Genomic DNA, 15973 nt, shown 5'->3' with positions numbered 1-15973 from the left:
CTGAGGTGGGAAACCTCACAGCTGAGGACCACATCTCCAGGCCTCCCCATCCAGCCCTCCCCCCTGGAACAAACAAAGTGCTTTTGACTTCCTTGAATGTGCTCAATGGAAAGTGGTGTGTGTGTGTGTGTGTGTGTGTGTGTGTGTGTGTGTGTGTGTAGAAACTTCTGCGTTTTGCGTGACTGGAATGTAGCTTCTTGTACAAATGAGCATTAAATAAATTGCCTGGTCCACTTTTGCTTCTGACCCCACACATTACTGGCATGTGGCCCTCAGAAGGTCCCCTTGTGTGTGTGAGGGGGTGTTGATTGTTGGACTGAAAAAGTTCCCCCACTTATGTTTCCTTTCATAGAATCATAGAATTGCAGAGTTTGAAGGGATCCTGAGAGTTATCTAGTCCAGCCTTCTGCAATGCAGGAATCTCAGCTAAAGCATCCATGATAGATGGCCATCCAACCCCTGCTTTAAGAACCTCCAAGGAAGGAGAGCCCACAACCTTGCGAGGGAGACATTTCCTTTGTTACTATAGCACTCAAATGTATCATTAAATGATGAGAGGATTGGGTACTGGCCTTTTTTCAGAATCCCCTCATGTTTGGCAAATGCCCTGGAGAAACTTTAATTGTAGCCTTACTGGCCATAGTCTTTCCCTGCTTGTGCATTTGGGTTATGATCAGCCACGTCTGGTTCCATTGCACTCTGAGACATCCAGACTCTCATCTTTACTCAGTGAATGTTTTCCGTCAACATCATTAGGCATTTCCCTTTTGTCTTTCCATTGCTTATGGCTCCCTATCCTCTTAATTCAGATAGGTTTTTAGTTAGCCATTTTTAACCTCTTTTAATGAGCCTCACCCAATGGTTGTATTGGGAGTTGCTATGATTTGGAACTTCTGAAATCACATTTGCTTTTGTGACTGTGATGTTTCCTACTTGACTTTCTCTGCTACTTATAATCTCCTTTTAATTAAGCATAATCTGTCAGTTTGCCTTCCTTCCTTTTATACATTTCTTCTTTCCTCTTCAACCTGACCTTTCAGCTCAGAAACATCAAGCATGCTGATCTTCTACAGGTCCTTACACAATTGCTCCCTGCACAAATTTGCATGACCTATAAATATCTACAAGTAGTACATGGTATGGAACTAACCATGTTCTGAAAGGACACTGTGGATAATTACTCTGAAAGGAAGCACAATAGTGAACATTTAATACATATCTATATATTATTTAAACAATTAAACATTAGTAGAATGAAAATATATGCATTTGAAATACCATGTACTGATCATTACAATAAAAGTATCACAGCACCGTTCTTTCCTTAAAAGTAAATGGCCCTAATAGAGAAGAAAGTTCCAAAGGGCTGATTGTGGCAAACAGTGGCAAGCAGTCATAAAAACAGGAAGGATAAAATTGCAAGATAAAAAAGATAATGTTCATAATAATCTTAGAAGGCTTTAAAAAGAATGAATGGCGTAAAATATATTCCATAGTGACAAGGTTCATATTTCTACCAAACATTCCTGAATGTTGCCAAATGGCAAGTTTGGTCATATAAATCTCAAGCTGCCCCTAAGCAGAAGCAAAGTCGGAAGGGGTCTTCATCAAGTCTGACCCGGTTTAAAAACCAGTGGTGTACCATCTTCAAAGAATTCTCCCTAATGTTAGCAAGCATGGACCTCAAGCGACAAGCCAACCAGATCTTAAGCCATTGAGAATTTTTTAGTTTGCCTGTAGGGTCCATCTCCTACACCAATTTCAAAGTAGTAAATGGAGAGGACTGGGATTCACTCAGAAACGCAGGGTCTCAGTGATATATATCCCCTACTGATACAATACTAATTACTAAACATTTTGGTCAGAAAAGTTTGGGGCACTTTTGAGTGAATGAATGAATGAATGAATGAATGAATGAACTTTATTATGGTCACAGACCAGGATAGACTTTTGTCATTTGCCTGTCTTGATAATTCAGATTAAGAAAATGACTATTGTAATAGATGGTGCTCTTCACAACAGGGACCACCTTTGTTCTGAAAAAGTATTGGAGAATATTGCTGAAAATCCTCTGTTGGGGGCTGTTGGATCTTTTTCTTTCTAAATCTAGCAATTATAAGAGCAGAATGCTTTTCTTTGTCAGGCTTCAGGACTTGGTTTATTTACTTGGCAATGCATCTGGCCACCCAAGGATGGTGGTGTGAAACTTGGGGGCATGAGTTGAACTAGTGCGTGGAAACTCAAGCCATTTGAACGTCCTGATCATTCTGCTTGCTTTCTTGTTTGCTTACTCATGCAATAATACTTTGAGGCATAACTATTGAATAACACCAGCTGTTTCATAAATTGGTAAGAGGACTCTATATGAAGGCTGAGATCAGGACTCATGTCAAATTAAGTACACTTTTTTAAAAGTAGCACTTGTCATAATGATGTTGTAGAATGAAATAATAATTTGTTGGGTTATTCAAAGAGGGAAGTGTAATGTAGAGAATTACCATGTAGCCCATTTCAATGTTGGTTACTTTCCAGGGTGTTCATTCTTTGTACGTTTACTGGCAGACAAAAAAGTGCTTAAGTTTCCTCATTAATGATTAGCCTTTGTTGCCCAGTTGATAAGAGAACTTGTTTGGGTGCATTGTGAAAGCAAAATAAAGCAAATAAATTAATGTATGTAAGTTAAAAAACTGACCATTTCTAGATTTCTTGTTGCTCTATCTAATTAGAACTAGCTTCTGTTAAATGCAGATTAATGAACACTATGGATTACCACTTTCATCTGTTGTGGGAATTCTTCTGAAACAAAGAATGTAGCCAGTTTCAAAGGCCTTTCTCCTGCTTGTTCTACAGGGAGGTGATCAATCAGAAAAATCATTTACAATTAGATTACATTTTGTTCCCCCACTGTTCCTTGTTAATGTTTCTGCCTTTTGTAATCTGAACTAAATTGTGTTAGGAAACCCTTAGTCAATTGACTGCTTTCTTTTTCATAACTTGATGCTTTGATTTCAGAGTAAGGGGTTGGGTCATACACATCTTTTCATTGCTGTGCTGCAGATTAAATGTGGCCTGTTTGCCTAACCCTGGTTAGCAATCAGAAGCTTGTGGGTTTCTTTCCTACCTTCTCTTTCCTTTTGTTGGCATTTTCCCTCTTTCCACTTCTGGAACTAACTCCAATTAACTCTGCACTGGTGTTTAGTGCTAAATCACAATTTTCTACTGGGGCAATTTTCACACCTTCATATACTTGTCATGTAGGAGGCCACCATAAGGAAGGGTGGGGCTGTATAAGGAGGCTTTCAGGTATCTGAGGGAGATCAGATTTGGAGCAGTGATGGCCATGGACAGGATTATATATCTGGATATGTGGGCAGAGATTGGGACCAAAGCAGTGGGGAACTTTAAGGCATAAGGACTTTGTGCCAGTGCAGAAGTGGATGGGAAATCAATGTAGGTATTTGAGGAGAGGCATCACATGGACAGAATGTTGAGAGGTGAACCATCTGAGCAGCAGAATTCTGCGCTAGAACTGGGTTTTGCTTTGTTTCAGCACCAGAGTTGCACACAAGCATCTCGAGATGGTTCCCAGTTAATTATATTTATAATTAACTGCTATTCAAGCAAAGGGGAAATTATGAGCTTTCTTAATCAGATAGGATGGGTGTGGGGAGACTTCTGGCCTTCCAGATGTTGTTGGACTCCAGTTTCCATAAGCAGAAATGGGGAACTTGTGGACCATGTAAAGAAGGAGTTATGGGTCAGAGAAGCAAAATATGTTGTGGGCATTGTTTTTATATATGTTTAATTGACATAATTCAATAAAAAAGATCAGTGCATAGGTGACTACAGTTTATAAATACATGGTAGTGTTCTTGTAATGCCAGTTAATGTGGCTTCCAGTGCGTGAATGTTCCAGAGCATTGAAATTAAGACATTATTTAAGAAGTTGAGTATCCTGTGGAGTGCATATTGCATGCCTCTGAACAAGAAACAGCTTATAACCAAATATTATGTCAAAGAGCATGTTTCAGCAGGCTTGGCAAACTTGCCATTCACAGCCCTGTTATGTGCTGCCCTCCCTCAGGGATCTGAATAAATTACTTTGAATGCAAACCATAGCCGGCATTGTGTTGCCTTTTCTGCTTTGTTTCTCATATTCCCTGTATAAAAGTCACACAAAGTAGGTGGATCATATCATTGAAGTGACTCAGATTTGACAGTGGGCATATATACCCGCCTTGTTGGAACAGAGGGAAAGCTAAAATGACCTCAAGTAAAGCCATTTTCTGTGCTCTTGTCATCATTTGCTCCCCGCTGACCCCAATATTGGATGCATAACCAAAGCAACAACTACTGTATTACAATCAGTGCTGGCAGCTGGCACCCTGTGCCAGGCTGTGGGTGCCCCATTCTTCCTCTCACTTCTAGCAACATTAACCAGAAACCTCCAGCAACATTGGACCTTAGGTTTAAGCATGGTGTGCATTGATAGTCCCCATCTTTGAAAAGTACCCACCTTCTTTCTCCCCTATGAGTTTATAATAGAGTGCAATATTTCTCCCCAGTCCCTTTCATTCCACATTCTTCTTGGTTCTGGACAGTTTTACGGTTCTCCACTTTCTTGTATATGTGCTGCCGAAGCGAGCACTATGGTTCTCCACTTTCTTGCTTGAGATGGGACAGTGAAGCATTTCTGAAAAAGAGCTGTCAATTGTCTTTCTCTGTGGGGATATCAAAACAATGTGTCTATGCTGGTTACACTCTCTTCATTTTTTCAGAGGCTACAAACTTTGCTCCATCTTCAAAACAAAACAAAATAAAATAAAATAAAATAAATTGTGAAAAATTCCTTCCAGTAGCACCTTAGAGTTAGTTATTGGTATGAGCTTTTGTGTGCACGCACACTTCTTCAGAAAAGTTATTTATTTATTTTGTTTTGTTTTGTTTCGACTACAGCAGACCAACACGGCTACCCACCTGTAACTTTGCTCCATCTTGCATGTGTCAATATTCAGGTGCGAACATTAGCTCCATTCAGGGGCGTAGGTCACAGGGAGGGGCGGCAATCCGTGCCCAGGCATGGCGCAGCGCAGCGATCTGCCCACAGGGGCGGCATGGTGATCTGCCCACGGGAGCGCTGTGGTGAGCTGCCCACGGAGTCTGCCTGGCAGACGCAAGCCCCACACTGCCATTTTGGGCAGCGCGGGGCTCGAGCCACCGCATCACTCCTAGGAGAGACATGTGGCTTGGGTGCGCTGCAGGCCAGGCCCCACAGTAAGTGCCGCCCCCCATGGTGTGCCATTTTGTAACCACCCTCAGGGATGACACCTGGGGCGGACCACATCCCATCCTTCCTACACCCCTGGCTCCATTTATTGCATTATGGAATCCTTTTATTTTGAACAACTAGAACCTGAAACCAAGATTTTGCAGAGTATCCCCAGCACCAAAAGGAGACAACTGTGGAATACTGGTATTGTTCGGGTCTCTTGAGAGTGGGCAGATTCAGGAAGCAGAAAGAGGAAAAGACACCTTTCTATGGCACCAGAGAGCTCAGGTTTGAGCTAACTGTCAGCCCTAAATCAAGGCAGTTTATTGCTTTATAGTGGTTCTGAGGAGAATCTGGAGAGTGCAAAATGTGTCTCTCTTCCATTATATGTGAAACATTCCTATGGGGCAAGGAGGCGATCTTTTTTACCCTTATGCCATGCATAAAGATGTTTACTATGCAAATGTGTTGCCCTTCAGATATTTAGGGACTCGAATTCCCATCAGCCACATCTAGCACAGCCAGTTTATAGGGTGATGGGAGCTTGTATTCTGCAATGTTCTATCCCATACTTGCTGCCCTGGCTATACGTTGTCAGCAGTTTAAGAATGTCATTTCCTTCTTTCAACCTTAGAACCCTGCTGGATCTTGCTCATACAGTGGACTTCCTTGCTAGGTTATCCTCTTCCCCTGGAAAACAATTTAAAACCAGCATCATCATTTTACCGCATCTCTCTCTCTCTCTTTCTCTCTCTCTCTCTCTGTGTGTCCCAAGAAAAGAAAGCAGCAGTAGGATTACATTTCTTTCCTCTATAGCAGCCTTTCTCAACCTGTGGGTCCCCAAATGTTGTTGAACTACAACTCCCATCACCCCTAGCTAGCAAGGCCAGAGCTCAGGGATGATGGGAGTTGTAGTCCAACAACATCTGGGGACCCACAGGTTGAGAACCACTGCTCTATAGGATCAACTGCCATCAATAGTCCTGGAAGCTCATAGATCCTTTTCATGGGATTGGGTGGATCTATTTAACCTCCAGATAGACACTGTGAACTTCCCATATGCCTTAGGGTGGCAACTGTGGAAACAGAATGCTGAACTAGATAAGGCTTTGTTCTGATCCAACTGGGTTCATCTTATGATATAGTTATGAGTTGAGGCCACCTGAGTTGACTATTAAAGGGAATGATAAAGTTTATGAGCCTTAGCCAGGCAGATACATACTGCCATCAAGTGCAAATAATAATAATAATAATAATAATAATAATAATAATAATAATAATAATAATTTATTATTTGTACCCCGCCCATCTGGCTGGGTTTCCCCAGCCACTCTGGGCGGCTTCCATAGAAACCAAAAATACACTAAAATATCACAGATTAAAAACTTCCCTGAACAGGGCTGCCTTAAGATGTCTTCTGAATGTCAGGTAGTTATTTATCGCTTTGACATCTGATGGGAGGGTGTTCCACAGAGCGGGCGCCACTACCGAGAAGGCCCTCTGCCTGGTTCCCTGTAGCTTTGCTTCTCGCAATGAGGGAACCGCCAGAAGGCCCTCGGTGCTGGACCTCAGCGTCCGGGCAGAACGATGGGGGTGGAGACACTCCGGTCGAGGCCGTTTAGGGCTTTAAAGGTCAACACCAGCACTTTGAATTGTGCTCGGAAACGTACTGGGAGTCAATGTAGGTCTTTCAAGACCGGTGTTATGTGGTCTTGGCGGCTGCCCCCAGTCACCAGTCTAGCTGCCGCATTCTGGATTAGTTGTAGTTTCCGAGTCACCTTCAAAGGTAGCCCCACGTAGAGCACATTTCAGTAGTCTAAGCGGGAGATAACTAGAGCATGCACCACTCTGGTGAGACAGTCCGCGGGCAGGTAGGGTCTCAGCCTGCGTACCAGGTGTTGGTAGACAGCTGCCCTGGATACAGAATTGACCTGTGCCTCCATGGACAGCTGTGAGTCCAAAATGACTCCCAGGCTGCGCACCTAGTCCTTCAGGGGCACCGTTACCCTATTCAGGATCAGGGAGTCCTCCACACCAGCCCGCCCCCTGTCCCCCAAAAACAGTATTTCTGTCTTGTCAGGATTCAACTTCAATCCATTAGCCACCATCCATCCTCCAACCGCCTCCAGCCAGTAAGCTTTCTTTAAAAAATGCCACTGTTGATGGCAGTTTCTAGCGAGGAGGGAATGCTTCTGGACTTCTAAGATATATTTCCAAAGCTGTAACTGAAATGTATAAACCTAGAAAATTGGATTTCATCTTAAAAATCATGATACAGCTTTAATTTTAAATGCATGAATAGTGCTGATTCAATAACCTTTGAATGCATTAAATACTTAAGCTGGCTAAAATCTTCTTTGCTTTATGTTGAAGTAAATTGAGTCAGAGTTCCTAGTTTAGAAAAGTTTAAATTGTGACTTCCACACTGAGTGCCGTATGTGCTTATGAATACTAAGAAAGCAAGTTGGAATTTGGCTACCCTCTCCAATCCCCCCTCCCATTTTATATTCCTAACCATTTATTCCTTTAATCTTTCATTTTATACTCATGAAAAGTAGAAAGATTCGCATTGGCTTTGGCCTGATGTTTGCATCTAAGTAAACCCAGTTATAAAAAGGCTGATAGAGGAATTAAGATGTTAAGAAAGACTCAAGTGCTAAAGCTGCACATTTGGCAGGTTTTCTTCTGGGTAACATTTGGCATGGAATGCAGATACAGATGTAGTTCAAATCAAATCCGTTTATTGTGAGGACCATGCCTGTGCACAAAAATCAACACTACAGTAGTTAAAAATATTAAAATTCATTACATACTATGCCAAGAAAACCTTCTTCCCACAAGATAGAAAAGGAGGGAAAACAAGCAGATGTAATTAGACAATTATGGCGGTCTAGATAGAAGCAAATATAAACTTGGAAGTTGTACTTAAAACAATCATGAAAACAATAATTCTAATTGACTGAGATCTTTTGGTTCAAAATTCCCTACGGTCTTAGTGGAACTTCAGCTTTGCAAGAAATTAAACATAAATATACAACACAGTAAGAGATTGTTTTATTGCTTGAAGTTTTCACCCCCTCCAATGAAAATGTAGACAAAACCTTGGTATAGCAATAGGTCAGGATTCTGATAAGAGAAGGAGGAAAGTGAACTTTTATTTTGAATAAATATTTATATCCTGGCTTTCCATAAGTCATGCTCAAGATTCTTAACAATAATAAAACCATAAAATTAATTATCTTAATTATTAAGATCATGTCAGAATCTATCACATTGAAAAATAAAAACCAATAAACAGACAGTGTTAAAATTTGGAACAGTGCCTTCAAAGTATTTGTTTAACAAGGGTAACAGACACAAATGTCTGAAACTGCCTCTTAAAAGCTAAAAGTGTGTGTGTGTGCGTGTGTCAGTGATAGAGAGGGGAATCCTTTTCATAGCAAGCAGTAAATTTTCCACTTAGAGGACTAAGAGGAGTCTTGTTAGCTCAGACTAAATGCCCATCTATGTCTACCTGTGTCAATTTAATGCCCTTCACATGTTTTGGACTAAAACTTCCAGTGGCCATTTACCTCTAAATGAAAAATATATTGTTTGCTTTAAGACTGGATTCATTCACATGGACACAGAGGTTGGTGAGGCTGTTTTGCTCTAGCATCCTACTTCATAACGGCTAAACAAATACCTTTGGGAAGCAGATTTTGATGGCTGCTCATAGCTGTTAATGATGGCTGTCCTCCATGAATTATCGAAACCGTTTTTTTAACCCACCTAAGCTAGTGACCATCACCACATCTTATAGCAATGAATTCCATAAATTAATTGTATTCTATGAAGAACTGCTTCCTGGATCTGCTGCTAATCAGATCTGCTTCCTGGATCTGCTGTTCAGGGAAGTTTTTAATCTGTGATATTTTAGTGTATTTCTGGTTTTTATGGAAGCCGCCCAGAGTGGCTGGGGAAACCCAGCCAGATGGGCGGGGTACAAATAATAAATTATTATTATTATTATTACTAATCAATGTCATTACAGTGGTATCTCGGGTTACAGACGCTTCAGGCTACAAATTCCGCTAACCCAGAAATAGTACCTCGGGTTAAGAACTTTGCTTCAGGATGAGAACAGAAATCACGCAGCATGGTGTGGTGGCAGCGGGAGGCCCCATTAGCTAAAGTGGTACCTCAGGTTAAGAACAGTTTCAAGGTTAAGAACAGACCTCCATAACGAATTGAGTTCTTAACCCGAGGTACCACTGTAGATGACTTGGAGTTCTAGAATTATGAGAGCATGGGAAATTTGTCACTATCCATTTTCTCCACACCATGTAACTGTTATAAACATCTATCATCTTTCCTCTACCCTTAAGTGTATTTTTTCTAATCAAAAAGGTCTTTAAACTGGAAAGTACTCCCAGCACCTTGTTAAGAATATGAGAAGAATCTGCTAGATCAGCCCAGTGACCCATCTGGTTCAGCATCATGCTCTCACACTTACAAACCAGGTTTCTTTGGGAAGCCTGCAAGCAGGACTCAAGTGCAAGAGCACTTGGTTTCCACAACTGGCATTCAGAAGTTTAAAGTTTTGTTCCTAATGATCCACAACATAGAATTTGCCCCTTTCACAGCTGCTGCACACTGGGCCAACATCTTCATCTTCACTATGACCCCATGAGCATGTATGTGAAGTTAAGATTTATTTATTTTTGCCCCAACATGCAAAAAAACACATGTTGAATTGTATCTGCGATTTTATGGCCCATTCACACAGTTCGGAGAGATCCTTTTGGAGCGTTTTGCAATCCTTTTTTGTTTTAATGACCCTGAGCAACTTAGTATCATCAGCAAACTTGGCCACTTCGCTGCTCACATCATGGCTGCCGACTTCTGATTTTACATTATAGTTTCTTAGTTGGGACCACCAAAACATTATGCAATATTACACATGTGGCCTCACTGTCAGTTTTTATGAAGTCATGATTCTTGTTGGTTTTATATAATAATGCCTGGCATGGAATTCACCTTTTTCACAGCTGTCACATACTGAATTAACAATTTCATCAAACCATCTGCTACAGGCCCAGGATCATTTCCCTAGCTAGACAGTTTCCTGGTAAGCGGTTGAGGACATTCTTCTTTAAAATAAAATGGACTGCATTTGCTTGTGATGGAGTTTTGTTTTGCCTCCCCTCCCCCAAATTTCTTCTCCATTGTACAGTATAGGATTGTAGGGAAGAAACAGCTTTTAGGGGAGTGGGAACAGGGGTGAGAGTCATACCAGGTTTCACATGATAAATAATTGTCTCTTTGTCCTCCTGGTCAGGTTTTTAGTCGGGGAATTTCCCCCTGACATGCCCAGTTTCCTTCTCTGTCATGCTTTCAGGCAGCTAATTACATTTTTTTAAAGGGTGTAATGTAGGGCACTCTAGATCAGAGAGCCACTGTTCCAGCTTCCTTTACGCACCATAGTAATCTTGGGTGAGCGTTACAAGACTACGATTGTTAACTGGGCCTCTGTGTCAGCAATGCTTTGGGTTTCCAAAGGCCCCTTTCATTTTAAACAGTGTAGAGTTTCACTTGGCTTATGAAGTACAATACCAGGCTCCATAGGGAGCCATGGCTGAAGCAGTAAGTCACAATCATTTCAACAGCCTGTTCAAATAAACAAGGATGCTGTTTGATACATCCCTTCTTAGAACGGTTGTTGGGAAGAAAGGAAACATCTGCCTGGATATAATTGTCATTTTATTGGTTTTATTCTCTCCCCATTGTGATGTATTGAGCCATGCGATTGCATAATTGTGCAACTATTATATTCTGTTGTGCAATAAATGTAAAGAGACTTCTCTTGATCCCTGGCACCACTACTTTTCTGTTTAGAAAGTGAAAATACTATTTTAGGATGTTAAACAGCTATGGAAGGAAAGTAAAGGACAATGCGTTGGCCAGCAGTAGAAGTAGTAAGCAAGTCTGTGATTATAGTTTTATGTTCAGAAGCCAGTCACCCCACCCCCAATGAGGTGACTATTATTTATACTCACCTTAATGATATATCTTGCATGGATAGAGGGTGCATCCATGGTTCAACAGCTGCAAATCAACAGGTCCTTAGTGTGTTGAATTCATAATTCTTTCTTCTTTAACAATTCATACAGTGAGGACCAATACAAATACCCACCTTAACTAGATTACAGATTGCCAACCTATTGTGGGAAAGATAGTGGGAGGAATGGAATGCAGACTCTGGAAGACAAGAATTTGCTGTCTTTGCAGCAACTTAGAAGTAAAAAGCAAATGACTGGATAGGTTGAAGACGGTGAAGGCCAATGCAATGATGAGATGCTCACTGTTATTGTTTGTGGAAGTGGTTTATGCTTCTTTGCTTAGCTCTTGAAAACTATTTGACAAGTGTGGCATATCTCTTTCAATATGGATATATTGCTGTTTATGACCACCCCCCGACCCAAAAAACCCTGACGGTTGCCATGTGCCAATTTTAAATGAATAAATACATACTTTAAAATAAAGAGCGAATGGATCCAGCTACAGCCCAGTTTGACAGTCCATCACATTTGCTTGTGGCTTTCCTTTATTTGTTTCTGGTGCTAATAAATCCTACTAAAGCGAGCAAATTCATGAGTCACATTGTATGGGGTTTAACTTGGTGGCTCAGTTACCCAAGTGCCTCCTATTATGGAGTATAGTATGTCAATACAGATACAAGTGCCTTGTGGTTCTTTTCTGTTTAAAAATAGATAAGTGTATTGTCAGTGGAGGAAAATCTCACATCTGGGCCCTTGGCGCATGCTGAGACTTGACTGTGTGTGGATGTGAAGTGCCTTGGGTGTGGTTTCTTTTGTCTTCTCTCTTGGCACTGAGTGTGGATTCTAAAATAAGAGTAAATGTAGTTTGCACAGGTTGTGACAAAACAAAACATCCTTTTTCGGGTTTGGTGGTCATATTCATTGGAACTTATCGCTAAGCATATGGACATAAGAAAAGCCCTGCTGGATTAGACCAAAGACTCAACAAGTCTAGCATCCTGTTATCACAGTGCCTTATGAGAAGCCACAAGCGGGACCTGAGCACAACAGCTCTCAAGCGGCAGAAAAGCCATTATTTAACACAGCTTCCCCCTTGCTCCAAATGTCAAAGAATGATTTACATAAAAACAAAGGGAAATGTACTTTCCAGCCTCCCACCTTGGCACACCATTCTTCCCCCTCCCCCAGAATTGAAACACACCTTTGAAATAAGGCCTGAAATCTTCTAATGGCCAGGCTCTCCATCTTATCTGACTGTACTCTTCCCACAATTCCAATTTGTTGGCAGCTTATGTGGATCCAGCATTCAAAAAAAGAAAAGAGAAGAAGAAAGCATTGGATGCTAGCATAGCCAAGTGCTACCCCTGACAGCAGCCAGAGTTTCTTTTGCAGAGATGAATGCTTGCTTCGACCACACACTACCAGCATTTGGCTGGCTTTGTGTGCAGCCTATTGCATTTTATTAAAATAGGTTGTTTAATTTGAATGTAATTGGATCTAAGCTGAGTGTTTATTGGATTTGCCAGTGTGAATGATGACGATCAATTGTGTCTGAATTATTGTGAACATCATGGCATGTTTGTAGCCGTTGCCACCACCTTGCCCCTGTTTTTCTCTCTTTTCTTCCAGTTAACCTTTTCTGGTTCTTTTGTATTTCAGAGCAAAGAAGTGGGGCAGCAGCTACAGGAAGACTTGATGAAGGTCCTGAATGAGCTCTACACGGTAAATCAAGTTGCTTTCTTGGCTCCTTTTCAGAAAGTAGGAAAGAAATGTTTGACTTTACCCTGCCTGCTGCAATAGCAGCAATCAAGCATTGGAAGTGATAAATGGCTGCAGTCTGTACTGAAGCGGTGTGTTATTTGCTAGTTGGTTATGTACTGTAAATTTCTTTTTTTCCTTTTTGTTTCATTGTTATCCTCTTCCTGCATCTCTATTGCTTTTCCTCATGTCGTCTGATTACGTTCCACATCAGGCTGTGAATACTAGTGGAGACTCGGGGTGCATCATTGAGACTGTGCACAGTATAATAACTGCAGCTCTGAGATCAGCTTTGGCTGCAAGCATGCCACATACAATTGGTTCCATTCATTCCATGTGCAGGAATGCACTATTCACTAACTTCGTCATGCAGTAATATTTCCACAATGATGATTTATAGTAGATGCTTGCATATCACTTACTGCTTTAAGTCTGCATTCTTAGAAGGCAGGGTGGCAGCAGGTTTTAGATTTCTTAAATATATCGAGGCAGTAATGTTTATTACAACTCAACATGCTGCATTAGCTGTAGTTCTGTACCTGGACCCCAGGGTGGATAAAACCTGAGAGTCTGCAAGGACACAGCCTTGCTGTCAGTTCAGTGCATACGAGTCTTCAGAAATGTTATCCAAATGTATCTTAATAATAAAATAGACTAGTATAAGCCCAGAGAAATGCCAGATGTATTATCTCTATACTATAGATCGATGGTAAAGTAAGGTTACCAGACATCCCCGTTTCCCGGGGACAGTCCCCAGATTTACAAATCAGTCCCCATACAAAATCCATTGAAGTTGAAAAGTGTCCCCGGATTCATTGAAAAAAATCTGGTAACCTTATGGTAAAGTTCTCACAGTTATTGTACATAGGGGAAATCTTTCCCAAACCAGAACCTTGCAATGTGGACATATGTATTTGGTAATTTTTCATTTTCTTAATTTAATTGAATTTTTGCACTAATTTTAGCCTACACCTATGTGATCCACAAATCCACTACAGTGGTACTTCGGGTTACATACGCTTCAGGCTACATACGCTTCAGGTTACAGACTCCGCTAACCCAGAAATAATACCTCAGGTTAAGAACTTTGCTTCAGGATGAGAACAGAAATCGCACGGCGGCGCAGCAGCAGTGGTAGGCCCCATTAACTAAAGTGGTGCTTCAGGTTAAGAACAGTTTCAGGTTAAGAACGGAGCTCCGGAACGAATTAAGTAAGTAACCAGAGGTACCACTGTGTTCAAAAAGACCACCAAAGGTTATTCCCTTTATTATCATTGCTACCATGGGCCTCCTTTGGAAGGGCAAGATAAATTTTTTTATGAGCCAATCAAATCAATATATAAGCACAGCTGATAACTCAACCACTAGTGAAAATCTTACAAAGAAAGCTTGTCTGGTACCATATTTATGTTTTTCATTTTGGAGTACTCCATGCATTCTGGCACTGGTGAAGGGTAGTTAATGCCGTCTATGAGAAATCCATGTCTTGTACCAGGAGACCCGTCTTATTTGGTATTGTGTTAGCACAGGCATAGGCAAACTCTGCCCTCCAGATGTTTTGGGACTACAATTCCCATCATCCCTGACCACTGGTCCTGTTAGCTAGGGATCATGGGAGTTGTAGTCCCAAAACATCTGGAGAGCCGAGTTTGCCTATGCCTCTATTAGCATCTGGTGTTGGGCCAGAGAGACACGTCAGTGATGCTTCTGGTAAACGGGCAATCCTGCTGCCCATCATTCTCCCTGGCTGAGGTGGTCCAGTGTGTGTTCTGTTGGTGAACCCCTTGGGGATTTCAATAGCCACATGGAGATTACTTTGGGGGTCCAGCTCAGGACTTCACGGCTGCCATGATAACCACAGGGCTGCCTCGGAATATAATTGATCCCACACATTTATCAGGTCACACTATTGATCTAGTTTTTTCAACATAGCAGGGGGCTAATGAGTTGGAAATTCGTTGGGGGGAGGGCTTTCTGTAACCACATTATCATGGTCTGACTACTTTTCAGTTTAGTTGGACAGAAACTACTCCCCTCTATGCATGTGAGGACCCCCGGACCTGAGGGGTCCCTGACTACCGTGATGCCATGTCTGGTTGATATGGATGGCACTCCTGTTTTACAGTTACTATATCTAGAATGCTGTTTTATTTATAAGTGTATTGTATTGGTTTTTTGTTTGTTGTTACCTTCTGATTTAGAACCCTGCTGTCTTCATAGACGAAAGGTGGTCTTGATTTTTTTTAAAACCAACACTTCTTTAATAAATAAATTAACAGAACCTGATGATTTCTGGTGGTTCCTGATGCTTTGCCAGTGCAGTCTGGTGTGCTGCATATGTGCAGGGAAACGCCTGTTCCTGCTTACATACAGCCCCTTAACTTGAAGCTGCTAGAAGATCTGCAGCTGCTGAAAAGCAACAGAGAGCTACGTCAGGGAGCAGAAGCCTGCAACACACATCAGTGCCTACCCTGTCCTTTCATTTACTCTGCAGCACAATCACTGGGTCAGACAGCATCAACTACATTATCGAGGGTTCATTTGTCTCCACATCAACTAGTGTCACACATGCTGTCATTTTTCAGCAATTTCTGTTGGTTACTTAGGCTCGGGTGGCGAGAAGGTAGATGGGAATGTACCGATGTAGAGTGATTTATAGCAGATCGGCAAGGTTTCAGTCTATTGATGGTTTCACGGTAGCAGCAACGAAAAGGTTCCCCCAACCCACACCCGCTCTAAATGAAACTGCTGAGATCAAGAAAGTCAGCAGCGAGGAGAGAAGCAGATTTTTGTTTCACTGTGAGGTTTGTTCTTGTACTGAAAACAAATTCCTATGCTGGGTATGTGCCCAAAAGCATCATTTTGCTTAATTCTAAGAGCAAAACCCCACGCCCCACCTACTATT

At 41.6% G+C, this 15973-nt stretch overlaps 1 protein-coding gene across 7 annotated transcripts in view; it reads left to right on the top strand.

Moving 5' to 3' along the window:
* SRGAP2 (SLIT-ROBO Rho GTPase activating protein 2) overlaps nt 1-15973 on the top strand; it is a 200819-nt gene that overhangs the window by 100013 nt on the left and 84833 nt on the right. For all 7 annotated transcript variants that reach the window (XM_081865210.1, XM_081865209.1, XM_081865208.1 and 4 more), the window contains one exon: nt 12970-13032. In XM_081865210.1, the coding sequence (XP_081721336.1) occupies nt 12970-13032 (63 nt within the window). The remainder of the gene's footprint in view (nt 1-12969; nt 13033-15973) is intronic.

The sequence above is a fragment of the Podarcis erhardii genome (assembly GCF_964252035.2).
Source record: "Podarcis erhardii genome assembly, chromosome: 6".
NCBI classification, from domain to species: domain Eukaryota; kingdom Metazoa; phylum Chordata; class Lepidosauria; order Squamata; family Lacertidae; genus Podarcis; species Podarcis erhardii.
This window is presented reverse-complemented; position numbering and strand designations above follow the sequence as displayed.